This window comes from Lactuca serriola, chromosome 5 (assembly GCF_051521515.1).
Source record: "Lactuca serriola cultivar US96UC23 chromosome 5, Lser_US96UC23_V15, whole genome shotgun sequence".
NCBI classification, from domain to species: Eukaryota; Viridiplantae; Streptophyta; class Magnoliopsida; order Asterales; family Asteraceae; genus Lactuca; species Lactuca serriola.
Genome location: NC_136412.1, coordinates 347,081,990 through 347,109,806, shown reverse-complemented (window position 1 = coordinate 347,109,806; position 27,817 = coordinate 347,081,990). Strand labels below are relative to the sequence as shown.

Below are 27,817 nucleotides of genomic sequence, written 5' to 3'. Positions count from 1 at the left end.
CCGAACGGGTAGGATAGGACGAAACCTTCCATTATAAGTATAATGAGTACAAAAGTAACTAAATGTTTTACAAATTCCCAATCTTAGTTACTTAGGCAAAACTGAATTGATGCAATTCCATGAAATTACACTTTGTGCCCTTGCGAAGACGTTAGTGGAGAGTGTGTGGTTAACCGGCACACTAAATTGTTCTAAGCAAAGGTAGCAAAGGGTGACTCAATGTTTGTCATAGTTCGGTAGAGCGTGTGTGGTTTACCGGCACATCGAATAGGTGACTGTAACATGTGAGGGCACCATGTAAGTTTGCATGGTTATTCACACCCGCTTTGTGATCCTCGGCATCCCAGTCACAAACTAGAGGGGCATATCGATATTTAAACATGCCATTGAAATGTTCAATGAATCTCAAAGGATCTAGGAGTTTTCATAGATTTAAAACTTAAATTTCTTTTTCGTTTTTAATGGTGGAAATTAGTGAATCGTCATTCACTTACCTTCAAATATTCTGCAACTAGATTACGGCATCCCTTTTCTAGGTTGTAGCATATTGTGTTGGGTCCTAGCCTTAGTATCTCATTTGGGTGATTTACTAAGGATTCAATCAATCAACTAACTTGAATTCGTTTTCTCCCGTTTTGTAGATGTCAAAGTACGACAACTATGGTCTTCCCAAATCCCGTGGAACAAGCATTCCACATGAAGATGATATTCCACGATTCGATCGAGGAACAAGAGATCATGCTTCACTTCCTCCACCTCCTCCAATTATTCTCCCTAACCCACAAGTTCGAAGGCTTGAAAAGTTCAAGCTCACTCAATCCCTTTTGGCAAGTAAACATAAAAAAGGAAAGCCAGTGTGTGCACACGTCCTAGGGATGAAGTCACACATTGATAGGTTAAGAATGTTGGGATCCATTGTCTGTGAGGAGATGGTTGTTGATTGGGTTCTTCAGTCACTTCCTAACTCATATAGTGAGTTCGTAAGAGAGTACTATATGATGAACCGCGACGTGACTCTTATAGATCTCACCTATATGCTTATTGCTGCTGAACCAGAAATGGTTTGGCGCAATAGAAAAGCAAAGTTGGTTGGTGAATATGCCTTCAAGACCTCTATGGATATAGACAATGGCAACGAAAGACTTGCTATGATCAAAAAGGTTTGATCATAAGAGAAAAGCAATGTCTGAAGTAGTTCCATGTCCTGTTCCAAAAGAGTCAATCTGCTTCTATTGCCAAGAGAAAGGGCATTGGAGATGAAGCTGCCCCATTTACCTAAGAGATCTAAGAGATGGGAGAGTCGAAACGTATGGCTCTAATATAGGTAAAATCCATTAACTAAATCTTTTAAGCTTCTATTCTAGATTCTTAATACATAATGTGATAAGATTACAATTGATGTTTTGTAGGATCGAAGAAAAGAAAGAAAGCTTAAGGGAAGAAGTGAGCATAATCTAACCGTGAAGGAATGGATTTCGATCGCATTTCTCGAAGATTAGATTCTTGAGCTACTACTTAGAGTTAGAATTAGATTGCTAAGAAAGATGTATTAGCATAGTTTTTCAATGAATTGCATTGTAAGGACAAAATTTTTCCGCAATAAAATAAATTTTGATTTTATATTATTTATTTATCCTTGCAATGGCGTATATGAAAAATTGATGTTTGAATGTTTCTATTATTAGCAATAATGGATTTGGTTCTTATTTATGTTATTTATGGAAAGTCGAGAATTTACCAAATAGGGAGAGTTTCTCATCGCCCAAGTTTCAATTGGACAGAAATTTGGAATCACGCAACTTGGTTGCATGATGAATGAGAAATTTCATATTTGGAAATTAGACTAATTCGTTGACAAAGTGTCAAGTGAAGGACTAGGAGATCGAGCACACAAAGTTGCGTGTTGATCAAGTTCACCATAAGAGTAACAAGATATTCGTCATGGTTTACTAAAAGTTTAGTAAATATGATTACACTTATAAGATTAAGTGTAATTCAGAATTGATTAAAAAGGTTTAAATCAATAGTAGAACGAATAAGAAAAATCAAGTAGGCAGAAAGATAAAAGTTTCTCCATTCTAAGAAGAAGGGAGAGTACATTTTATGCTTTATGATGGGTCTTAATGATTAAGAACCATATTTCAATTGATCCTCTAAGTGAGTCTTAGTACAATTGTATGTCTAAGAAGAGGATTCAAGAATTGAAGAAATGGTTAAATCTAGAAGTCAATCATACTTCGTTCCAAAACAAGTCTAAGAGTTGTGACATTGAGTGATAAGTATTAAGAAGGTTTATAACATTCATCAAATCTGATGTCTTGGATAAGACAAAGACCAACTAGGACCAATTTATGAAGTATTTTGATAAAAGCTGCACTAATTGTTGAATATTTGTTTGTCAACAAATGGTTATTGACAAGAGGATCTTATATGTCAAGAAGTCAATGGGAGTCTTAATGGTATTGAAAGGTTTCAAGAACAAATCAAATAAACCTTATTGATCATCACTAGCACACGAGTTGAGTTTTACAACCTATCGTGTTAACATTATTTTGTTTTTGTGCCGCTCAGATTAAGTTAATTATGCATGTGAGTTCTATGAGTTCTCATTTGAATGCATAAAATGCAAGGACCTTAATCAATGAAAGGTACATTGATATGAAAGGGTGAGCTGCTTAACTACTTGGAATACATGGTGGGCAGCTGTGCTACCATAAGGCAAGAAATCAAGATTAAGAAAGTTCGATCCATATGAGTTTGAATTTGTCATAAACTTTGGTTTTGACAAATTCACATGGATAGGAACAAATACAGCGTTTAAATCTAAGTGTCATAAGATTTCCTCCTTCATGAAAATGATTGTGAGGAAATGCTTTCACTAAGAAAGATTTTAAGAAGATAGTGATTGTAAAATTGCATTCTCGAATTCAATTATGGTTACGGTATCCCTTTCCATGATTTGAATTGTGAGGTTTGGCAATTAGTCTTAATTGTTTAGACACGCATATGAACTATCTAAGGCAAAGGTGTATAAGTTCAAGAAGCCTTGATAAAAGATTATCAAAGCATTAAGTATTAGAAACATGGACTTAAGAAATTCAATAGGTATTGTTTTTTCTGAAAGTTAAGATGTTTATGAATACATGTCGAAGCTAGTGGGAGCATAAGTGTTATATTTATAATAATCATCATGATAGTGGGAGCATAAAAGTTATGATTGTATGATTATTAAGGCACGTATTGCAAGTTGGCAATATTAATTATAGAAAACAAGAGTTATACCTTGCAAAGTCGTAAGGGTTGTAAAGTTGTTTTGCTATAATTAAGGGAGAGAATATTATGCTTCATTTCAAATCTAAAGGATTAGGTTGAGAAATGTTAATAAATTTAGTCAAGGGTACATAGTGTGTTCTTAAAATTTCAATTATGATTACGGCCTTCCTCTTCACAATTCGAATTTTGAGAACATAGCAAATAAAACATTATGCATCGTATCCCATACGCTTTGGGTATAGGATCGATTGCAAATGCTTTAATGTTTGACCATTCTAAAATTTTCCAAATGTCGAGTGCATTTAGAGGGAAAAGGGACTAGAATTGGTTTTGACTAAAATAATTAAACAACTATCAAAGGACAATCCAAAGTTTGACGAGGATTGGTCACTTGTGAGTAGTTGGAAGCATGGTATTGGATGGACCATATCGACATCATTATGAATAGAAAAGATTCTATTAAGAATGAGTTGTCGTATGGAAATTATGGAAATGTTTCCATATTGGATGGACCATATCGACATCATTACGAATAGATAAGATTCTATTAAGAATGAGTTGTCATACGGAAAATATGGAAGCGTGTCCATATTGGGAATTGAATATTGAAAATCTATGTCTAGATTAGAAACTTTTATGCAAAAGGATGTTCAAAGGAATGTACTTTGAGTGAGAGACATCATATCTAAGGAATTGTATTGTAAAAATCTCCAATAGAGGACTTTGTAATATCATTGGCAATAGTCTTTGTGACTTTAGTGCGGTGACATTACGAAAGGATGATTGCATAAAATGTTAGAATCAAGCATATTCTATAAGTGGCAAGAATTTGATATTCTTACACTTATGAAAAAGGATTTGGAGTTGTGAAATGAGAATGATTGGAAATGTACTCAATTTGATCTATTTCACAAAGTAAGAACCATAGGTAAACATGGTGTGCATGCTAGGAGCATGGGACAAGTGTAATAATTCAAGTAAGAAGTTGATTACCCGAAACGACAAATAATGAGTAATCGATATGGTGATAAATAAAAGGAGCTTTATTTATACTCAAAGGTTTGAGGCCATATGGGATTAGTATTATTCTTGTGTTTCACTTTGCATGTTTTGACTTCCAGAATAATTGAGTTTATTAAGAATAATCGAATTATTCGAACGGGCCACAGTCGTTCATATGTTGGAAGTAGATATGAATGAAGACTGTCGTGAATTGGTGTGTGGATTGTCTAAAAGAGTATTAGACATAAGCAAATGTTTGCTGCAACGTTCATGAGTGCTTATGAATATGATTTGAGCATTGGATTAAACCCACCCTCACTTGGATCACTCCATGAATTGTATCACGAGTGATTGGTGAGACGATAACATCTTATATTCTTGAAACCGAGATGTGTGAGTTGTATCTTGCAAATCGGTTGCACATTGATAATATGTAAACACACTAGTAACTTGGTGTTATAAAACATATTGTTGTGTGTGATTCGGTGAGTAAGTGAAAGCAAGCATTGTATCAAAGTTTATCTGTTCCTTTTATCCAAGGTAGGATAAAAGCGATATCTTTGGGGCCCTCGATGATTTAGTGATGACAAACGTAAATGCTCGGTCGGGCTAGGGCTAATTTGATTTGTTAAATTAGTCAGTCGTCATAAATCGGGAATCGAGATATAGTACAAAGAGAATGATTTGAAATCATATCTCATACGATATCTAGAATGGAGGAATATATGATCCCTTATCTAAGGACACGCGTATCTGATAGGATCAGAGTTGACAGCGGATTTGGAAAGCTACGATTGCATATCAGGATCTGAAGTCATACGCATAATAGTTATTAGACTTATCCAAGTGGGAGACTGTTGGATTAGTGTCTAAGTCCATAATTATTTTGGTATGTACTTGACCCGATGGTGCATGGTCCTTTTGGGTTGCCTTCACCAAAGCAACTTGATAGGATGAATTATGGAGAGAAAGGATTAAATATGATTTATTAATATATTATGAGAATAATATATTAAAGGAGAAATCATATTGTTTAATTAATATTAGTCAATAATTAATTGGTAATTAGTTTTGTGACTAAAAGAGATTAATTAAACTTAAGGGACTGGAATTGTAATTATAAGATAATTGCAATTTGGGCCATGGATTTTCTTGAATCAAGGGGTGGACGAATTCTAATGGGAAACCCATAAGGAAATCGTCCAATGGCTTGATTAAAGGAGTCTATGGGTTGCTTAGGGCTTAAACAACCAAATTAGGGTTTCCTTGTTAGATAACCCTAATAGCCTCACTATATATAGAACCCTTAAGGCTCAAAAACGTGGGGAACTTCTCTTCTAGGGTTAGAACACATTTTGGGCAGCCTCCATCCACTCTCCTCTTCATCCTCTTGCTCTTGGTGTTTGTGAACCATTAGAGGAGTGACATTTGTGACTCTAAGCTTTCTAAAGTCAATACAAGGAGGAATTGTGATTGTTATTGCTACATAACAATCAAGGTAACATATTAAACCCATTCTTATGTTAATATGATTACTTGTATGCTAGAATTAGGGTTTTTAGTCTTGGATAAATTGCATGTACAATAGAGAAACCTAGATCCAAGTATTAGGGTTTGTATGAGCACATAGGATGTTCTTATAGCCAAAACCCATCAGTTACAACTAGCATGTCGTTCTAATATATCAAAACCTCAAATAACAACGTGGTATTTTGGGGTCTACTTCCTGGCTCCGGCTGATCGTACACATCGCATCCTCCTTTAGTTTTTTTTTTTGAAACTATTTAAAGATCATTTTAAAAATCTTTTTCCTTAGTTTGAGACTAGATTCACACAAGTGTTCCTCCAATTCACTCAAACCAAGACTCTGATACCAACTTGTAACATCCCAAAAATTTCAATAAAATTTAAACTTTTCAGACAACCCCTTTTCTATAGAAGTTTTTACGAAAACCGTTGTTCCCAAAACATTATTTAAAAATCAGAATCTCTTTCAACATACTTTTCAAAACATTTACATTATCAGAGTTTTCCCAGAAATCATAAGTCCAAAACACGAGGATGTTTACGGTCACGACTCACCTTGCCACAAACTACTGAAGTACCTGAAATATAATCAAAACTATAAGCCCAGAGCTTAGTGAGTCTTCCCCCAAAATACCACCACATAAACGTAAGAGACATCATCATGCATAAATGAGCCTTCAGCCTGACTGGACCGCCTCACATGGCCTTCAGCCTACCTGGATCACTCCCGAGCCTTCGACATGACTAGACCGCCTCGCAGGGCCTACAGCCTATCCAGACCGCTTGTCGGGCTTTCGGCCTAACTGGACCGCCTCGCAAAAGTTGAGTTAAAAGTGTTGCAAGTTATTTAGTATTTTGATGTTCGTTTTCATTTTTAGTTCACGTTCTTGATGTTTGTTCATAGAGAAATATCATATCCACTGTATTATTTTGTTTCATGTGGAAAATGTTTAATATCATTGTGACACCCGTTTCTAGGTTTATGATGATGGTCGTTATGAGGAAGGTCAAAATATTATCAAGGGAAATAATTGGAAAAGGGTATGTATAATTTCACATGTTTGAATGGATCTTGCATATTATGACCAGCAACATGGTTAGGCACAATGAGAGACGGATGAAGCCAACAGTTATATAACAGTTTTCGTCTAAAATAATTTTAAAGATACTTTGTTTTCCAAGTGGTTTCGGCTTGCAATGGTGTTAGAAGGTAAATTTTTCATGCATCATCCCATATCACATTTCTTTGTGAAGATTCAATAAAATAAACACAAGGTTGTGAAATTTTTGTGGTCTGCAATGATTCCCCATAAGTTATTCATCGTATAACATACAAGTGAGATATAGGATTAGGACTTTTCAGTTATATTAGGTAAGTCGAACAATTTTATCAAAATTTTGAACTCATAAGATCAAATAAATTGAACACTATCTTGAGAATTTGTTCATCATACAAATTTATGAGAGGGTTGCAATTGTTAGATATTTAATTATTACTCTTATAGTCCTTAAGGTCGATTAAACTTCTTTTAGGTCAGATCCAAGGTATACGCTTACTTTATACATCTTCCCTATATATTGGAATTCATATTTCTTGATTCTAATTGTTTGAATTTTTTGAATTTCAGGGAATTTAAGGACCTTTTTGACATTGATAGTTTCATTACATCCTTAAGAGATGAAGTCTATGTGATTAAATAGTTGCCCTTAGGCTTAAAAAGAGGTGTCGAATTAGGAATTGTGCATACCATGCCTTATGTTATTTAGTTTGATATATTCTTTATGGATGTACACAAGGATGCAATTTTGATGAGATAGACTTGACAAAAAATGAGATATGCTTATCCATGGTGGAAAGAAAAGATTATAAATTATGAGTTAAAAATAAAAAAAAGACATGTTATGCCCTTACACTCTTGAAGAAACTGCACCTACGCTTCAACACTCAAGGCATTTGATATTGACTATGACATCGAGATTTATATTGTTGTTGGTGAAATATATTGTGGGAAAAAATAGATATTTTTTAGGATGTGTATCCAAAACCAGGTGGTATTAAGAATCTTGAATTTTTTGCCTACTATTCAAGAAAATATAAATCTTTTTGTTATTACCCTATTCTTATATATAAATAAAGGAGAATATAGTTATGTTGTTCTTCATTTAAGGTCTTTGCAACTTTTTTTGGTCATGTTCCAAGTCAAATGACTAAATTGCCATTTTCTATATTTTTTATAAATAATTGTCATTTAAAATTTTAGATAAGATTAGTATAGTCATTTACTTGGAACAATCAAATAAAAGGTAATATAGTCATTTTCTTCATGTTCAATATAAATTAATTAATTTTTTTTAGTTATAAGTTATCTACATATAAATAAAGTGCATTATATAAAAGTTTTTCAAAACTGGAGTCTTTCATAATAGCATCCTGCTTTGAAAATCTGTAAAAAAAAACATGACATTTTCATAGCTTTCCAAAGTTGATTGCTATTTTCCACTTGAAATCATGTAAATTGTATTTGGATAACATTCTCATAATTAGGTAGATTCTCCAAAGTACAATGCTGTAAAAGGAAGAAAATGGAAGATGTAGGTATTGTACTAAACTCATTATTAGGAGTGTGTTGTTATTTTTTGTATCTAACCTCAATTTTGATATTCACTTGCTTCATTGTTCTAATAACTACTCCTTTTTCATTATAGGTTCAACTACATCAAAAGGTGGTACATTCATATGTTCGAAACAAATAACAGACTTTTAATTTTGCATATTATGACATTATACTTGTATAATATTGGGTAAATTACACCATTGGTCCCTCGTGTACATGCCAGAAAGTGTGTTTAGTCCCTATTTCCAAAATTTAACTCGGGCAGTCCCTCGTTGTTATTTATCTTGCACGGTTAGTCCTTATGCACGTTAACCGTTAAATGCTTCCGTTTAAGCTCCCCAAATGCCTTGTATGCAGGGGCATTTTCGTCTTTTTAGGGTTTGTGTCCATTCTTAATGTCGTTGCACCTTAAAATCTTATAAAACACTGCAACCCTCTTTTCCTCTACTATCCTCTGCTTCGTCTCCTCCCCTCGTTCGATCGATTTATTCCAAGTAGATAACAATGATCGATATTAAATGCAATTGTGGAGCCACTGTAGTGATTCACACATCTTATAGCAAAAGAAACCCTGGGAAACTCTATTATACTTGTACAATAAAGGTAAGGTTAATGACTTTAATTTCGTTCTTCATATTCTCTAATTTTGCCCTAATTCATCATCTACTTTAATTGGTTCAGGGACCATTATGCAAGTTCATAGGATGGGTGAATGATTATGATGAAGACTGTGATTGTATGGCGTTTAGGATGAAACTTGAAGAACAAATTCGCAAATTGAAGCTTTACCTAGTTATTAGTTGGGTTTTTTTTGTTTCAGTCCTTATATATAAAGTGTAGGTTTAGTAATGAAGTTGTCTTCAATTCCAATTACAATATGTTGTGTAATCATTATGTGTTGTTATCAGTTGGTGTTCAAATTTAATGAAAATGTGGTATTTGTCCTTAGATTTTTTCAGTTGGTGTTCAAATTTTATGAAAATGTTGTATTGTTATTTGTATTATGAAAAAAACCTTCAATTCCAGTTACAATATTGTAACGGCCCAATTTTCACGTCCAAAAATTTCGTTTTTAAAACATTACTTTAGAAAATATTAATAATTAAAACATTGCTTAATTAAACCATTTCACATCGAAAACCAAATTTGAAATCCATAACAGTTAAACAACCAAAATGTCAGAGTATCAATCCCAGGGTAAACTCATAAATGCGGAATCAAAGGGTGTGTGTGTGTGTGTGATGAGCCGCTACCGCGCCTGCTCCTTCCCCTTGGCTGAAGAGGTACCTGAAACAACAACTGAAAAACGTAAGCACAAAGCTTAGTGAGTTCCCCCATCGTACCACATACCATACAACACAAATCATACATACTGCCAGGCTATTCTGGGGTGCCTGACTACCCGGTACGTCCATTCTGGGGTGCCGACTACCCGTGCGGCCATTCTGGGGTGCCGTCCTACCCGTGTCAAGCCATTCTGGGGTGCTGACTACCCGTGTCAAGCTATTTTGGGGTGCTGACTACCCTTCGGTCCTAACAACCGATCCTCGGGGACTGTTTCACCCCTACTGCTACTTACACATATATCATACATAACATATCATCAGACATATCTGGGGTGTCTGGACTACCCTTCGGTCCTAACAACCGAACTCGGGGACCGGTCCCCTCCTACTACCTCTATCGCATATAACATAACAAGCTAGCATGCAAACATATCATCACATACTGTCAAACATTTCTGGGGTATCTGAACTACCCTTCGGTCCTAACAACCGATCTCTACTTCTATCACATATAACATATCATGCTAGCATATAACATATCAGGTAGTAGCAAACCTAGATGATATCACAAAGACAATCATCTATCATACGACTCGTACTGGTGGGCCGGCATTGTGACCGTAGACCCACCGCTACTGGAAGGTAACTCACCTCAAAGTAGCTGATGATCTGATCGGGAACTGACTGTCTACCGCTGCTGTTGCTGCTCCGGAAATCCTCCGGCTGTAATTCCCACAACATACTCAATCAATCACTGCTAACTGACCTTTGGGTAAAATGACCATTTTACCCCTGATCATGTCATAAGTCCAAATCAGAGTCAACTTTCAGTTGACCCGACTCGCCGAGTTGGCTCTCCAACTCACCGAGTCCCTACCAAACGATTGTCCTGAATCCCGTTTCTACTCGTCGAGTTAGGCGATGACTCGACGAGTTCTCCTTCTAAACTGATATTCAAGTCCTTCATCCTACTCGCCGAGTTGTATGAACAACTTGCCGATTTCATCTTCATCCGATGAACACTTATGCTAAGACTCGCCGAGTTGTATGAACAACTCGCCGGGTCTGTTCTTGATCTAAGAAGATTGCCTTGAACTCGCCGAGTCAGGGCATTGACTCGCCGAGTTCCTTCATGGATGAGTTTGGCTTCCAACTCACTGAGTCACACCCCGTGACTCACTGCTCACACTCGACAATACGAAAAGGGGACAAACTCGGAGACTTGCGAGCAGACTCGCCGAGTCGTTGCCATGCAACCACTAACTATGCGGTTTTGCTCGATTCCAGTCCATGCCATTCACAGATCTGGGTTCCTAGAGCATGAATCACACGTAAAGTTTCCAACTTTACGTGTAGATATTCACCAATAAGGGTTTTAGGGTTCAAAATGCACCCAAAAGGGTAGATCTAGGGTCTTCATGCAATGTGGGTCCATAAAGGTAACAGATCTGAGCTCCTGGAGCTCAACCATGCCTAGATCTAAAGGCCAATCAACTTATTACGAATTATATTGCACATACAAGCTTGGGGAAGGGCTCAAGAAAGACTTAATGGAGTAATAAGCATAGAAACAGAGGGAAAACAGGTTATACCTCAAAGGAATCACTGAGAGAACAGTAAGATGCTTGGTTTCCTTCCCTTCCTCTTGATCTACACCACTTCCTTCTCAAAACCTTCAAGATCACACAAAATGCTTCAAACTCTCTAGGAAATAAGCTTTGAACAAGGGTTGGGGGCTCTGAGGGTGAATGGGGGCTGGCTTGGGGCGGACATGAGGCTTAAATAGGGTGCAAACCCCTGAAACTTAGGGTTTCATCCAACAGCGGTGACTCGCCGAGTCCGGAATATGGACTCGTCGAGTCACCAACTTAAACGTGTCCCGGGTCCTGTCTCTACTCGGCGAGTCGGACCTATGACTCGCCGAGTCCAAGGCTAAAAATGGAAAATACTCAAATAAGATTTACGTACCCGGAATCAGGTGCTACAAATCTCCCCCACTTATTTTAGACTTCGTTCTCGAAGTCTGCTGCTCGATCCTGAAACAGCTCGGGGTAATGCTCCATCATCTCGTCCACCGGCTCCCAAGTCCATTCTGAACCCTTGCGGTGCTGCCATTGCACCTTCACTAGCTCCACCCTCTTGTTCCTCAAATCCTTCGACTTCTTGTCGAGGATTGCGACTAGGCGCTCAATGTAATTCAGGCTGTCATCAACCTGAATATCCTCTAATGGCACTACTGCTGAGTCGTCCACTAGGCACTTCCGCAACTGAGAAACATGGAAGGTGCTGTGGATCTGGTTGAGCTCAACTGGCAGATCCAGCCTATACGCCACCTTGCATACCCGGGCTACAACCCTGAACGGCCCAATAAACCTCGGGCCCAACTTGCCCCGCTTCCTGAATCGAATGACACCCTTCCACGGTGACACCTTCAGGAGAACCATATCCCCGACCTGGAACTCCAGGTCGGATCGGCGCTTGTCGGCGTAGCTTTTCTGCCGACTCTGAGTAGTCTGAAGCCTGCTCCGAACCTGCTGGATCCTCTCGGTCGTCTTGAGCACCACTTCGGTGCTCCCCATGACTCTCTGGCCAACTTCACCCCAACATATCGGGGTCCTGCACCTCCGACCGTACAACATCTCAAATGGGGGACGGTCAATACTAGCGTGGTAGTTGTTGTTGTAAGAGAACTCAGCCAAGGTAAGATAAGTATCCCAGCTACCACCGAAGTCTAGCACGCACGCCCGCAACATATCCTCTAGAGTCTGGATGGTCCGCTCGCTCTAACCATCTGTCTGCGGGTGGAAGGCGGTGCTAAAATGCAAACGAGTGCCCAACTCGTCATGAAACCTCTTCCAAAACCTGGAAGTAAAACGCACATCCCTATCCGAGATAACTGATACTGGCACCCCGTGCCGCGCCACAATCTCCCTAATATAGATGTCGGCCAATTTCTCGGCCGATATGCTCTCCTGAATCGGGATAAAGTGAGCACTCTTGGTCAATCGATCCACGATGACCCAAATCGAATCCACTCCACGCGCGGTCCTAGGAAGCTTCGTGATAAAATCCATCGTGATATCTTCCCATTTCCACAACGGGATGTCCAACGGCTGCATCTTGCCATGCGGTCTCTGATGTTCGGCCTTGACCTTCCTGCAGGTCAAACACCGCTCGACGTACCAAGCCACATCCCGCTTCATGCAGGGCCACCAATAATCTGGACGAAGATCCCTATACATCTTCGTCACCCTGGGATGAATAGAGAATCGGGACTTGTGTGCCTCTTCCATCAAGATCTGGCGCACACCTCCGTGATACGGCACCCACACCCTACGATGTAGTGTCAATAGTCCTCGGCTATCATAATCGAAGGAGGAAACCTGGCCCACCACACGTTTGCTCTTCCGATGTTCCTCCTTGATAGCCTCCTGTTGAGCCTCCCGAATCTGCTCCAACAGGGGAGTCACTACGGTCATCCTCATGCAAATATCCCTGATCGGCGCCGCCTTGCGGCTAAGTGCATCGGCCACCACGTTGGCCTTTCCCGGGTGGTAAAGGATCTCACAATCATAATCCTTCACGACGTCCAACCACCGATGCTGCCTCATGTTCAGATTCGGCTAATCCATGAGGTACCTCAAACTCTTGTGGTCCATGTAGATGGTACATCGAACTCCGTAGAGGTAATGCCGCCAAATCTTGAGGGCGAAAACCACCGCCCCCAATTCCAGGTCATGCGTCGGGTAGTTCGCCTCATGAGGCTTGAGCTGCCTCGAAGCATAGGCAATGACATGCCCCCTCTGCATCAGTACTGCGCCCATCCCTGAAATGGACGCGTCACAATAAACCACAAAATCCTCTACGCCCTCTGGCAGGGCTAAGATCGGCGCCTCGCACAATCTCTGTCTCAGTGTCTCAAACGCATCCTGCTGCTCGGGTCCCCACCGAAAGACTACAGCTTTCTTCGTCAGCCACGCCAGGGGTACGACTATCTTGGAGAAGTCCTGAATGAATCTCCGATAATAGCCTGCCAATCCTAGGAAACTCCGAATCTCAGATGGAGACTTCGGAACCTCCCATCTCATCACGGCCTCGACCTTGGCTGGATCGACCAGAATCCCGTTCTGGTTGACAAGGTGTCCGAGAAATTGCACCTCGCGCAACCAAAACTCACACTTGGAGAACTTGGCATACAAGCTCTCCCTCCTCAGGGTCTCCAATACCTCTCTTAGATGCTCCTCATGCTCTTCCTGTGTCTTGAAATAAACCAAGATGTCATCGATAAAGACTATCACAGACCGATCCAGCATCGGTCTACATACGCGGTTCATGAGGTCCATGAACGCGGCAGGAGCATTGGTGAGCCCAAACGGCATCACCACGAACTCATAATGGCCATAGCGCGTCCGAAACGCGGTCTTCTGCGTATCCTCCTCCCTGACCCTCATCTGATGATAACCCGAACGCAAATCAATCTTGGAGAACCAAGATGCTCCCTGAAGCTGGTCAAAGAGGTCATCAATCCTCGGGAGTGGGTAACGGTTCTTCACAGTTACCTTGTTCAGCTCCCGGTAATCTATACACATCCGATACGACTCGTCCTTCTTCTTCACGAACAAAATCGGGGCTCCCCAGGGTGAACTACTCGGTCGAATGAATCCCTTATCTAACAACTCCTGCAGCTGTGTAGACAACTCCTGCATCTCAAGAGGAGCCAACCGATACGGTGCCTTGGCTATCGGAGCCGCACCAGGAACGAGGTCAATCCTACACTCAACCTGTCACTCCGGAGGTATCCCAGGAAGCTCCTCTGGAAAAACATCTGCGAAATCTCGCACCACCGGAACCTCGCTCACCGTCGTCTTACCCGCCTCCCAGGTATCCATCACGTACACGACATATCCTACGCATCCCTGCTGAAGGTATCGTCTAGCCCTCGCTGCCGAACAGACTGTAGGTCCACACTGTGGCCTCTCACCATGAATCACTAACTCTCCCCCACCTGGGGTCCTGACTCGCACTAGCTGTTGTGCGCAATCTATCACCGCCCCATTGGGGCTCAACCAATCCATGCCTATAATTACCTTGTTCCCACGCAACGGAATGGGAACCAAGTCTACCAAGTAGCGCTCCTCAAACAAACGCAATACGCAATCTCGAAACACCATCGATGCTTGCACCGATCGATCATCAGCAATCTCTACCTCTAAAGGGCAATCTAACTCGCCTGAAGACTCATGAAACTTCTTGCTAAGCGCAAGGGAAACAAATGATTGGGATGCACCCGAGTCGAACAACACCTGAACTGGGATGCCGTTCACATGGAACGATCCTAATGCATACATATACATACGGAGCACATATCAATATCATATCATCATAAAAATAAAATAGAGGGAAAGAATCATACCCGTCACCACATCGGGTGCGGCGCGTGCCTCCTCGGCGGTCAGCTGAAATGCCCGGCTCCTCACCACTGGAGCCTCTGCCTTGCCCTGCCGGCCATCTGTGATCCGCAGGGTCGCTGGAGCTGGCGCCTTCACTGGCGCTGAAACTGTCAACTGGGGGCAATTGGCCTTCTTGTGGCCCCTCTGGTTGCAGTGGAAACACAACAACTCAGACGTCTGAATAACTGTTGCCGGAGCAGTGCAATCCTTGCTAAAGTGCTCAGACTTTCCACACTTGTAGCAGCCTGATGATCCCCACCTGCACGCCCCCTCGTGCGGCCTGCCGCATTTCCTACAGCGGCTCGGTCCTGACTGGCCTTTCGGCCTACCATCCGATCCCTTGGGCTTCTTCCCCGAAGCCCCTCCTGTTTGTCCCTCCTCTAACTTCCATTTCCGGATGTGCTCCAAATCTATCTCCCTCTCCCTCTCCCTGGCAATCATGGAGTCCAAGGTGGGGCAAGATGAAAAACTAACGTGCTCCCGGATATCAGCCCGGAGCATGTGATGATAGCGGGTCCTCCTCATGTCCTCATTGCCCGCATACTGGGGCACCAACAGTGCCCTCTCCTGGAACTTGGCGGTGATCTCCGCCACATTCTCCGTCGTCTGTCTCATGTCCAAAAACTCCCTGGCCAGCTGCTGAAGCTCGACAGCCGGCGCAAACTCTGCCCTAAACCTGGTCACAAAGTCTGACCAAGTCATGGCCTCGATAGCTGAGGCTCCCAACGAGTTACCCATTGACTCCCACCAATCTCGAGCTCGGTCTCGTAAACATCCTGTTGCATACCTCACCTTCGACCCCTCGGGGCAAAAGCTAGTCAACTGTGTAGACTCGATGTCTGCAATCCATCGCCTGGCAGCAATGGGGTCTTTCACCCCGTGGAAATCCGGCGCACCACTGCCCCTGAAGTCCTTAAAGGACAGCGTGCGAGATCCCAACTGGCCAGATGCCATGTCACTCCTAAACGCCCTGAGGCGATCCTCCATCAACTCGATGATCCCTTCCTTGATCGACCTGAAGATAATGGGAGTCGACTCAAGGATACCCTTGGTGATCTCTGACGCGATGAACTCGCGTAGTCCCTCATCTACCGGCTCGGAACCTGATCCCGAACCTGACCCCTCTCCTGAACCGCCATCTATCGGCCTCGATCGAAGTACCACCATTCTGCAATACATAATAACATTCATTAGTGATACCGATATTTCCTGAGGGATCACTGCTACTTACAAGTTCCCTGGTCTTATCTTAGCCTTCCTTGGTTCGGGTACGGATCCTCTGCTTTCAGTAGTACGGGCCCATACTACCTTCCACATCTATCCGTACCTTCTTCAAGGAATGCCTCGACTCCACCAGATCCCTTCACTATTGCTGATCACTGCTATACTCATCCTAGGCTTGCCCTAGGGAAATCTCTGATTCTACTCTATCCAGTCCTCAGCTGCCACAGGCCTCCTTGTAATGCCAATTAGCCATTACCCGAATACCATCACCTGTGACGAGGCTCACATAATCCTTCGAGTACCCGACTCGTCCCTACAACGGTTGGACTCAAACAAGAGCTGCGCAGTAGGATCAAATCCGGCACTCTAAGATTATTCAACCCTGATCACATGTGACGTGACGTATTCGCCTAATGGCTAACTCCCATTATTCAGAGTCCCACATAGCACGAAGCAACCAGCATTCAGACAAGGGTAACAATCTCAATCAACTCTATCTGCTTACAGGAACTGTACTAGCATAAAATGCTAAGTTCATATTACCAGGCATAACCTAATCAGGCTATCCTACTCGCTGTCTACTCAATAATAGCATGCAATTCTCATACAACTGAAACACATAAAGCAGGCACATAAGGCATCACTCCTAGATCCTTAGTCCTATTCTAGCATGTTGTTCTACAAAATATGATAAACATAACATAAACTTGTATGGGTACTTTGGGGAATACTTACTTGAGCTCGGCCGGTCGCGCACATCACACACTTCGTTCTTTCTCAAAACTCTTTTCTCAATCTTTAGAAAACATTTTCTTTTGGAAAATCTTTTAATCCCTCGATTTGAGTTCAGACACCCCCGAAGGTGTGTCCGAATCCCTCAAACCAGGGCTCTGATACCAACTTGTAACAGCCCAATTTTCACGTCCAAAAATTTCGTTTTTAAAACATTACTTTAGAAAATATTAATAATTAAAACATTGCTTAATTAAACCATTTCACATCAAAAACCGAATTTGAAATCCATAACAGTTAAACAACCAAAATATCAGAGTATCAATCCCAGGGTAAACTCATAAATGCGGAATCAAAGGGTGTGTGTGTGTGTGATGAGCCGCTACGGCGCCTGCTCCTTCCCCTTGGCTGAAGAGGTACCTGAAACAACAACTGAAAAACGTAAGCACAAAGCTTAGTGAGTTCCCCCATCGTACCACATACCATACAACACAAATCATACATACTGCCAGGCTATTCTGGGGTGCCTGACTACCCGGTACGTCCATTCTGGGGTGCCGACTACCCGTGCGGCCATTCTGGGGTGCCGTCCTACCCGTGTCAAGCCATTCTGGGGTGCTGACTACCCGTGTCAAGCTATTCTGAGGTGCTGACTACCCGTCGGTCCTGACAACCAATCCTCGAGGACTGTTTCACCCCCTACTGCTACTTACACATATATCATACATAACATATCATCAGACATATCTGGGGTGTCTGGACTACCCTTCGGTCCTAACAACCGAACTCGGGGACTGGTCCCCTCCTACTACCTCTATCGCATATAACATAACAAGCCAGCATGCAAACATATCATCACATACTGTCAGACATTTCTGGGGTGTCTGAACTACCCTTCGGTCCTAACAACCGATCTCTACTTCTATCACATATAACATATCATGCTAGCATATAACATATAAGGTAGTAGCAAACCTAGATGATATCACAAAGACAATCATCTATCATACGACTCCTACTGGTGGGCTGACATTGTGGTCGTAGACCCACCGCTACTGGAAGGTAACTCACCTCAAAGTAGCTGCTGATCTGATCGGGAACTGACTGTCTACCGCTACTGCTGCTGCTCTGGAAATCCTCCGGCTGTAATTCCCACAACATACTCAATCAATCACTGCTAACTGACCTTTGGGTAAAATGACCATTTTACCCCTGATCATGTCATAAGTCCAAATCAGAGTCGACTTTCAGTTTACCCGACTCGCCGAGTTGGCTCTCCAACTCGCCGAGTCCCTACCCAAACGATTGTCCTGAATCCCGTTTCTACTCGTCGAGTTAGGCGATGACTCGACGAGTTCTCCTTCTAAACTGATATTTAATTCCTTCATCCTACTCGCCGAGTTGTATGAACAACTCACCGAGTTCATCTTCATCCGATGAACACTTATGCTAAGACTCGCCGAGTTGTATGAACAACTTGCCGAGTCTGTTCTTGATCTAAGAAGATTGCCTTGAACTCACCGAGTCAGGGCATTGACTCGCCAAGTTCCTTCATGGATGAGTTTGGCTTCCAACTCACTGAGTCACACCCCGTGACTCACTACTCACACTCGACACTACGAAAAGGGGACAAACTCGAAGACTCGCGAGCAGACTCGCTGAGTCAGATGAACGACTCGCCGAGTCGTTGCCATGCAACCACTAACTATGCGGTTTTGCTCGATTCCAGTCCATGTCATTCACAGATTTGGGTTCCTAGAGCATGAATCACACGTAAAGTTTCCAACTTTACGTGTAGATACTCACCAATAAGGGTTTTAGGGTTCAAAATGCACCCAAAAGGGTAGATCTAGGGTCTTCATGCAATGTGGGTCCATAAAGGTAACAGATCTGAGCTCCTGGAGCTCAACCATGCCTAGATCTAAAGGCCAATCAACTTATTACGAATTATATTGCACATACAAGCTTGGGTAAGGGCTCAAGAAAGACTTAATGGAGTAATAAGCATAGAAACAGAGGGAAAACGGGTTATACCTCAAAGGAATCACTGAGAGAACACTAAGATGCTTGGTTTCCTTCCCTTCCTCTTGATCTACACCACTTCCTTCTCAAAACCTTCAAGATCACACAAAATGCTTCAAACTCTCTAGGAAATAAGCTTTGAACGAGGGTTGGGGGCTCTGAGGGTGAATGGGGGCTGGCTTGGGGCGGACATGAGGCTTAAATAGGGTGCAAACCCCTGAAACTTAGGGTTTCATCCAACAGCGGTGACTCGCCGAGTCCGGAATATGGACTCGCCGAGTCACCAACTTAAACGTGTCCCGGGTCCCGTCTCTACTCGGCGAGTCGGACCTATGAATCGTCGAGTCCAAGGCTAAAAATGGAAAATACTCAAATAAGATTTACGTACCCAGAATCAGGTGCTACAAATATGTTATGCAATATACCATTCAATACATGTAGCATCCAATATAACAATAAAAAAGGACAAAACTTAAAATATCCAAGATAACCATTTACCATTAACATAAAGGGACATCCAAAATAACGACATAGTGTTATGGCATACAAATAGTTATCCTAGATAGCAACAAAGTATCAAAATACAAATCATAACAACAAAGTAATATGAAAATAAATGCCTAACAAAAACATAGTTATCCTTCATGATAAAGATACCAAACTACAAATTCTCAAAGAATGGGGCTTTTTCCCTTTTTCCCAACTCCTTTTTTTTACACCACCACTACTACCTGCTGCACCTTGACCTGTATTTGCTCCTACACTCTTGTTAACTCCTACATTACAACTTTTTGCACCTTCTCCTGTTCCATTCCCAGTCTGTGATTGTCCCTTGCAGGTCCTTCCATTATCGCCCATATTTCCACATTTTGTGCGTGTTACAGATTTCCATTTTGTGGACACTCCATCATCTTTTGTTGCAGGTCTTTTTTTTGGGGGGGGGGGGGGGGGGAGGGGTCTGCCAATAGGGACACAATACTTTGGTGGTATCAACTTGGTAGGACATGTTCTTTTTTCCCACAAAAACCTCCCATTAATAGGTTCAACTTTGAAGAAATACATTTCTTTCCAAGTCTTGAGCCAATATGTTGGGTGAACCCATGTCTCAAGTATTCCAACATTTTCATTGAGCCTCATATTCCATATAGATGCTATACTATGTTTGTAGGGTATGCCTGTCAGTTCCCACTTGTTACATGAACAAGTTTGTTGTTCCATATTAACCACACACTGATTAGTACCGTCACTTGTAACCTGGTGCTTTCCATTGCCACAGAACACTGCCCCTACATTGTACTGCCCTTTCTTTAATTTTTTTTGAAGGGTCTTAGTGGCTGTAGGAGTTAATGGGTCATTAGCTTTGTCAATTTCTTTTTGAACCATGACAATTTTCCTCATGATATACTCCCTAATAAACTCCAAGCAACTGATATTTGGCTTATCACGACCCTTCACTATCTTGTTATTCAAACTCTCACACATTTTATTCAACAAAGCATCACAATGTGCCCTCCATGATAAAACACAACTGTATTAGATTATATTTAAAAATTATACACTTATCAACATAATATTATATACCTGAGAAGTGGGATTTGGACCAGTGCTTAAGTGGAATAGAATTAAGCCAGTCATATGCTTCACTGTTAAGTTTCTTTAGTTCTTCCATGGCACTATTGAATTGTGGTATGGTGGTATATGTTGCGCAATTCCAAAGACAATCCTTGAATTCCTTGCCCCTCCATTTACGTTTCATGTTCACATGAAGATGCCTTAGGCAATATCTACGCTCTGCTGCTGGGAAAAGTTTCTCAAGTGCAGGCAATGACCCCTAAATCATCAAAAGAGTGAAGTTGCTTACTGAATTGTAAAACATGCAGGTGAAAATGATTGGAGAACTTTATTTACCTTCTGTCTGTCTTATATGAAAGTGAAGTTGGAGTTTGCATACAAACCAAGATCATCTCCTAAGTTAGTTAAAAACCAGGTCCATGAATTAAAGTTCTCTGCTTCAACAACTGTATATGCCAAAGGGTATGTGAAATTGTTCCCATCTAAACCCTGAATTATAATGTCAAACATAGTAATAAGCAAAAAATTAACTATGATCAAACACTAATGAATACTAAAATATGATTATGCACATACCATTGCTGTCCGGATCATACTATAGTATGGAACCTTCATGAATGCACCATCAAGCCCTAGTAATCTCTTTTCTCTGCTACAAATCCACTTTTCAGTGGACCAAGAGAAATGTATAGTCGTTCAAATACCCTAGTCTCAGATGCATAACATGGTTCACTTTGCACTTGAAGTTTGACTGTGGTGTTTGGATTTCTACTTTGCACCTCCTGTAAGTAGTCTCTTAGACACGAGTATTGAGCAGCAAAATATCCCCTAATTGATTCCAGGGCTTTCGTTTTCTCCCTATGAACTTTCATGTCTGACAATCCAACTTGGTATTTCTTCTCAAGCATCTCACGTAATGCTCTAAGTGGTATTTCCGGGTTTGACTCCATTGTATTAATAATCTGTTCAGAGAGAAACTTGTAGTTGCATGCCCTAATTTTCCTTGTTTGAAGACATGTATGTTGCTTTTCATAGGTCTTAACAGTCCAGTTAATGTCTTTTTTCCACTTACTCACTAGTAGGACCCATGGGCATTTATGAATAGAACCATCTTTGACTTTCTTTTTCTTTTGACTTGGTCCCACTTTGTCATTACTTTTGCTAGTCCCACCTGTTTCTAATATCCCAAAGTTATCTGCTTGGAATAAATCGATCGAACGAGGGGAGGAAACGAAGGAGAGGATAGCAGAGGAAAATAGGGTTGCAGTGTTTTATAAGATTTTAAGGTGCAACGACATTAAGAATGGACACAAACCCTGAAAAGACGAAAATGACCCTGCGTTCAAGACACGTGGGGAGCTTAAACCGAAGCATTTAACGGTTAACGTGCATAGGGATTAACCGTGCAAGATAAATAACCACGAGGGGCTGTCCTGATTAAATTTTATAAATAGGGACTAAACATGCTTTCTGGCATGTGCATGAGGGACCAACAATGTAATTTACCCTATAATATTTTTACTCTATTTCAAAAAAAAACTTTGTGGGTTTTGCTAAGGCCATCCACAATGGGAGTTGTATGAGGGTTTAATAGATTAAATGTGAATATAATATAGAGGAGAGAGAGTGTAGAGTTTAATGGCCATTGAATGGTGCAATAGAATTGTAATGAAAATTAATGAATTTTTTAATAATTAAATTGAATGTGTATGTTCTCTTTCCTATGTGGCAATCCATACAACTCTTCATGAGTTTAATGGATTGGAGATGGCCTAAAGATGACCCTTACACCTTCCTAGTATATATATAGGTGAGCATTAATTTACAATGGTGTAAAAAAACATTTTTTAAAGTTTTTTTTGGGTGCTACTAATAAGACACCCTATCATCATTTTTATAAATAGTCAATCTATAATGAACTATTTGTAATCAGCTTTTTCGGAAAACATGTAATTTCAACCAATAAAAATATTTCAGAAATTAATTAGAGTTGTCTAAATGGTAAAATAGGGTGTCTATTTAGCCAACTTTTTATTTTATAATAAAATATTTAAAAACGGATTTTAACTAAAAAAAAGATTAATCTTCTTTCGAAATCTGTCGGTCTTCAGAAACCATTAAGTTTGGAACTGATTGGTGAGGCTTTTTTAGTGGTTTAATGTTTATAGATAAACATTAACTGCTTTGAAACCTCCGGAAACTTAAAGCCATTCAATGAGACGAAGAGGTACCTGGTGTGGGTGGACCATTTTGTTATCTTCCACCAAAATTGTCTCATCTTTCTGAATTTTCTCAGCCACAATTCTTACAATCTCCAAATCCATTTATGTATTCCAATCAAATGTCTAATCTTCTTCAACGATTCATCGATCAAATGGAAGATTCAACTACCCCAAAAGAAACTGATTCATCCAACAATTTCTTCAATTTCCTCAGCTCTGATGTAACCGAACTCATCTTAGCTCGCCTCCCAGTTCGTTCAATCATCCGTTGCTCCGCTGTCTGCAAGCTATGGCACTCGATCATCACCGCCCCGTTGTTCTCCGCCTCCGCTGCAGCACCCCCCTGGTTCTTCCTCTACGGCCAAAACAACATTTTCGTGAAAAACAATCAAGCGTTCGCATTCGACCCTGATTCGAACGAGTGGATCAAGCTCCCCACAACTCTGTTTCCCGTTTCAATTTCGCAGGAATCATCCTTCATCGGTTCCGGTGGGTTTTTCTTCAACACCACCGCTAATAATTTCAGTTTTGCCCCAATTTTGATACCCTCATGGCGAGAAACAACACCTCTGAAATTCTCCCGTTTAAACCCTCTAGTAGGTGTTATCAGTTCTGAGTTTTCATCGAATTCGAATCAAAACAATCGATTTGAACAGAAATTGAATTTGCCCAACATTATTGTTGTGGGTGGTGTTAGATTCATTGGTGGTTTGGTTGATATTGAAGATAATTTAGCGGTTGAAATTTATAACCCAACTTTAGATTCGTGGGATCTTTGTCCACCGTTGCCGGCGGATTTCCGGTCAGGCAACTCTTCACAATCACTGTCTTCCGCTTTTTTCAAATCGAAATTCTACGTATTCGGTATACATTCATGTTTCATTTCATCCTTCGATTTAAGCAATCGAGTTTGGAGTGAAGTTCAAACACTCCGCCCACCAGGTGTGATCACATCATTCCTAATATCTTGCCGGAATCAGCTTATGTTGGCCGGATTATGCAACAATCCTCATGGACCTTCGTTTAATCTATGGGGAATTGACGAATTAACAATGGAGTTTAGTGAAGTTGCGATTATGCCTCCTGATTTGCTCAACTGTTTGTTTGATAGCGATGAAGATGATAGATTTGCTAGCTTGAAATGTGTTGGAGTTGGGAAATACATCTTTGTGTTTAATGAAGAACATCGCCGGAATTACCCTGCTTGTGTATGTGAAGTTAGCTCTGATTCCAAGCAGTGTAGATGGAGGAGGATCCCTGATTTGCCTGAACCGGTGAATAGGTTTCATAAGGTCATCAGTTTTTGCTCAACTATTTCACTTCGCTGGATTCTTGATGGTGAAGTTGCTTAGAATATATTTTATTTTTTATTTTTACGTTATATATTATGGGATATAGTAACTGAGTGGATAACAATGTTGTATAAGCAATACTCAAAATAACTAAATACCCATTAGCCAATAATCTATGCTTAGTGTCTAAATCCGATCAATGCATGTTTCAATGCTTTTGGTCAAATCCGATCAATACATGTTTCGTGGTCATACAGCTTTAGGTTGTGTTTGGCGCTCCACAGCTAGCTGATAAGCTAGCTTATTTTTTTTAGTTTTTTTTTATGTTGTCGTGTTTGGTAAGCCAAAAAATAGCTGATAAGCTAACTTTTTGAAAAACTACTTAGACTAGCTTTTTAGGAGCTTTTTTAAAATTTTCCAAAAATCACCCTTTAATTAATTATAGAAACACATATTCTTACATGTCCTTTTATGTAGTTTTATATATTTCAGCTAGCTTTTCAGCTAGTTTTACCAAACGTTATTTTTTATCAGCTAGCTTTTTATTTAACAGCTAGCTTTTCAGTCATAAGCTAGCTTTTTAGCTAACAGCTAGCTTTTCAGCTAGTCCGCCAAACACAGCCTTAACAAAATGCTAACCACATCAGTAACTGTATGTTTGACGGACTAGCTAAAAAGCTAGCTGATGGCTGAAAAGCTAGCTGTTAAATAAAAAGCTAGTTGATAGCTGGAAAGCTAGCTGATAAAAAATAACGTTTGTTAAAACTAGCTGAAAAGCTAGCTGAAATATATAAAATTACATAAAAGGACATGTAAGAATATGTGTTTCTATAATTAATTAAGGGGTGTATTTGGAAAATTTTAAAAAAGCTCCTAAAAAGCTAGTCTAAGTAGCTTTTCAAAAAGCTAGCTTATCAGCTACTTTTTGGCTTATCAAACACGACAACATAAAAAAAGCTCGAAAAATAAGCTAGCTTATCAGCTAGCTGTGGCACGCCAAACACAGCAAAAAAAGTTGCGCTTTTTTCGGTTCATAACTAGACCTATATCAAATTATCATAAAAGAAACAATCTAAGTCACCAAGTGTAACGATTCAAAATCAGCAAAAAAGAACAATAAATAACAATCTAAGTGCAAAGGGAGGTGATTTTGCCACTGAAATATTTTATCCATTCACATAAAAATTAAGTGTATCGACACTAATGTCCTTAATTTTAATTTAGAGAGAGAAAAAAAAATCTTGTGCATTTGTTTCCAAAAGATACACGACACTCATTCCTTCTTCTTTATTCCTTATACACTTCTTTCACTTCTGCAGATTCAGGCGTGATTACCCTCCAAATGAAAAAACGCCATCATCTCCAAATCGATTTCTAACCATTGATACACTCAACTGTTTATACCCACATCCGCTTTCAGTCGATTAAACTAGGGCATGAATCGATTAATTTGCATCAAAGGTGTGAAATTAAGTTTATATTAATCAGAGCTCAAATCAACTCTAAAATTACTTTTTTGTGGTGTGTGATTTCTTCATTTATTCTTTTAGTTTTGAGATTTTTGTATGTTTTTATGGGTATGCGGTTTCTTTATGTGTTTTTTCTTATAATTCTTAAATGAGCTTGCAATGTTTTTCGTTTTGGTATTGTAATCATCATTTTTGGGGCAAACTGCAAACATCATCAGATGAAAATTGAAAGATTATGGAATCTGAAAGTCAAAATCAAAAAGTCAAAGTCGATGAAGTACTTAACAGTCAAAATTGATTTTGTTTTAGATGCTAAAACTAACCATGAAGTAAGATGTATTTGTTTTATGTATGTTAAAAGGAATGATGACACAAAGTAATCAAAAGTCAAAATTATTTTTATAGATGGAAAAATACAGTGAAGAATTGAAAAGGCTAAATACATAGTTGTGGTTTGATTTGGCTTTGCCGATGAAGAAATGTATTGTTTTAGTGATGAAAGTGATATATTTAGAAAAGAGATACTGTGATAGAGAATGTGTTATGAGAGGATTTTTCTCTCTTTATTATTCTAAATAAAATTTAAATTAGTTGAAGGGTATAATAGTCCAAACATTTGTTTTTAAGTGGATGGATCAAAAAAGTCCTTGGAAATATAGCTTCCAAGTGGAAATGAACACATGGACCTAAATATTTTGATATTTATATGTCTCATACTCTCATTCTCATTAGCAACAATCTAGGTACTTATAGATTACAATGAAGGTTCTTATATTACCAGTAAAACTATATCAAACATATATAAGGAAAGTTAGAATAATATCATATACTAATGTAATATTATCTAATAATTTTGAGATATTTTATGACAAGTAGATCAAATATCATTAAAAACCAGTATAGTTGAAATATGATAAAAAAAAATAAAGATAAAAATATATATAAGGAAAGTGAGAATAATATCAGTAAGTTGTATGAAAAAAAATAAGGATAATGTCATCAAAACACTGAAATTTCATATTATTTTAATTAGCTTATCTTAAATTATGTTTTTAAAAATTCAGTTTAATTTTTGTTCTATTATAGTAATTAAACTTTATTATTATTTGTTTCATTTCTATAAAACTTGACATCAAATTTTATGACATATTGTTCGAACATGTTAGCCTGCAGGGCGGATTTAAAGTATAATGAGGATATGCAATGTAATAATAATATGCAATTACACATTTTTGAATTTTTACGATAAATTGCAGAAAGAAAATATTACAATTAATATTGTTAGAAATAGTGTTCAAAGTCATTAATAGTTGATAATATTTCTAAATAATAACAGAGTTATTTTGGGTTGCCTTGAAGACATAAATGATGAATTAAAAGAAATAGACATAAGAAGAAATTAAGTTTATTAATTTACTATGTTTAATAAATTAATCAGACGTTATTTTGGAATTAATTAGGAATTAATTAATTCATAAGATTGAATATTAATTAGTTAAAATATTGACTAATTGAAATATTTTTGAACCCTTAAAGGGTTACAAGGATTAGAAATTCTCCATCTCATGTTGGATTGGAGAAGATTTTGAATTATATCTTCATCCTCATGAGATGAGTGATAAAATTTGGCAAAGGATTTAAGGTTATAAAGAAGGTGCTAGGGGTTTCATTCCTCTTTGCACATAGGCTTGAAATTTTCACCAACCTCTTCCCTTTCTTTCTATTGGACGAATTTCTTAACCCTTCCTAAGGTTTGAAGAAATTCAATCCTCCGCTATTTCTTTTGGTTCTCTGTTTGGAGTTATTGGGTGTGAATGTGTGATTCCATTAAAGGAATTCTACTTTGGTTCCTCTCATCCACGAAACATGGTTGGATCAAGATAGGATAAGAAAAGTTTTGAGAAGCTCAAGATCGAACTACACAAGAGGTTAGTATATGTCTTTCTTAATAGATTTACAATTTTAAAATAGCTGTTATAACTAGTAAAACCTAGATCTTAAGGTACATGTACACTTAAGTAAGTTTTGATCATTTCTGTTGCCTTGTTAGAGTATGTTAATGTGTAAAAAACCCAACAAATATTGCATATCCTCACCAAAATATTTCATACCCTGCAAATAGGTCGTCGTG

General features: G+C 39.5%; 1 protein-coding gene across 1 annotated transcript; it reads left to right on the top strand.

The window, feature by feature from the left end:
* Nucleotides 1–22,876: 22,876 nt before the first annotated feature.
* LOC145055493 (Galactose oxidase/kelch repeat superfamily protein) lies at nucleotides 22,877–24,417 on the top strand. Its single transcript, XM_079003839.1, has one exon. It carries the CDS (start codon nucleotides 23,030–23,032, stop codon nucleotides 24,275–24,277), a length of 1,248 nt encoding a protein of 415 aa, XP_078859965.1. The 5' UTR covers nucleotides 22,877–23,029; the 3' UTR covers nucleotides 24,278–24,417.
* Nucleotides 24,418–27,817: the final 3,400 nt, after the last annotated feature.

Coding starts and splice junctions, on each gene's coding strand:
- LOC145055493 (XM_079003839.1), top strand. CDS start 23,030: ATGTATTCCAATCAAATGTCTAATCTTCTTCAACGATTCATCGATCAA.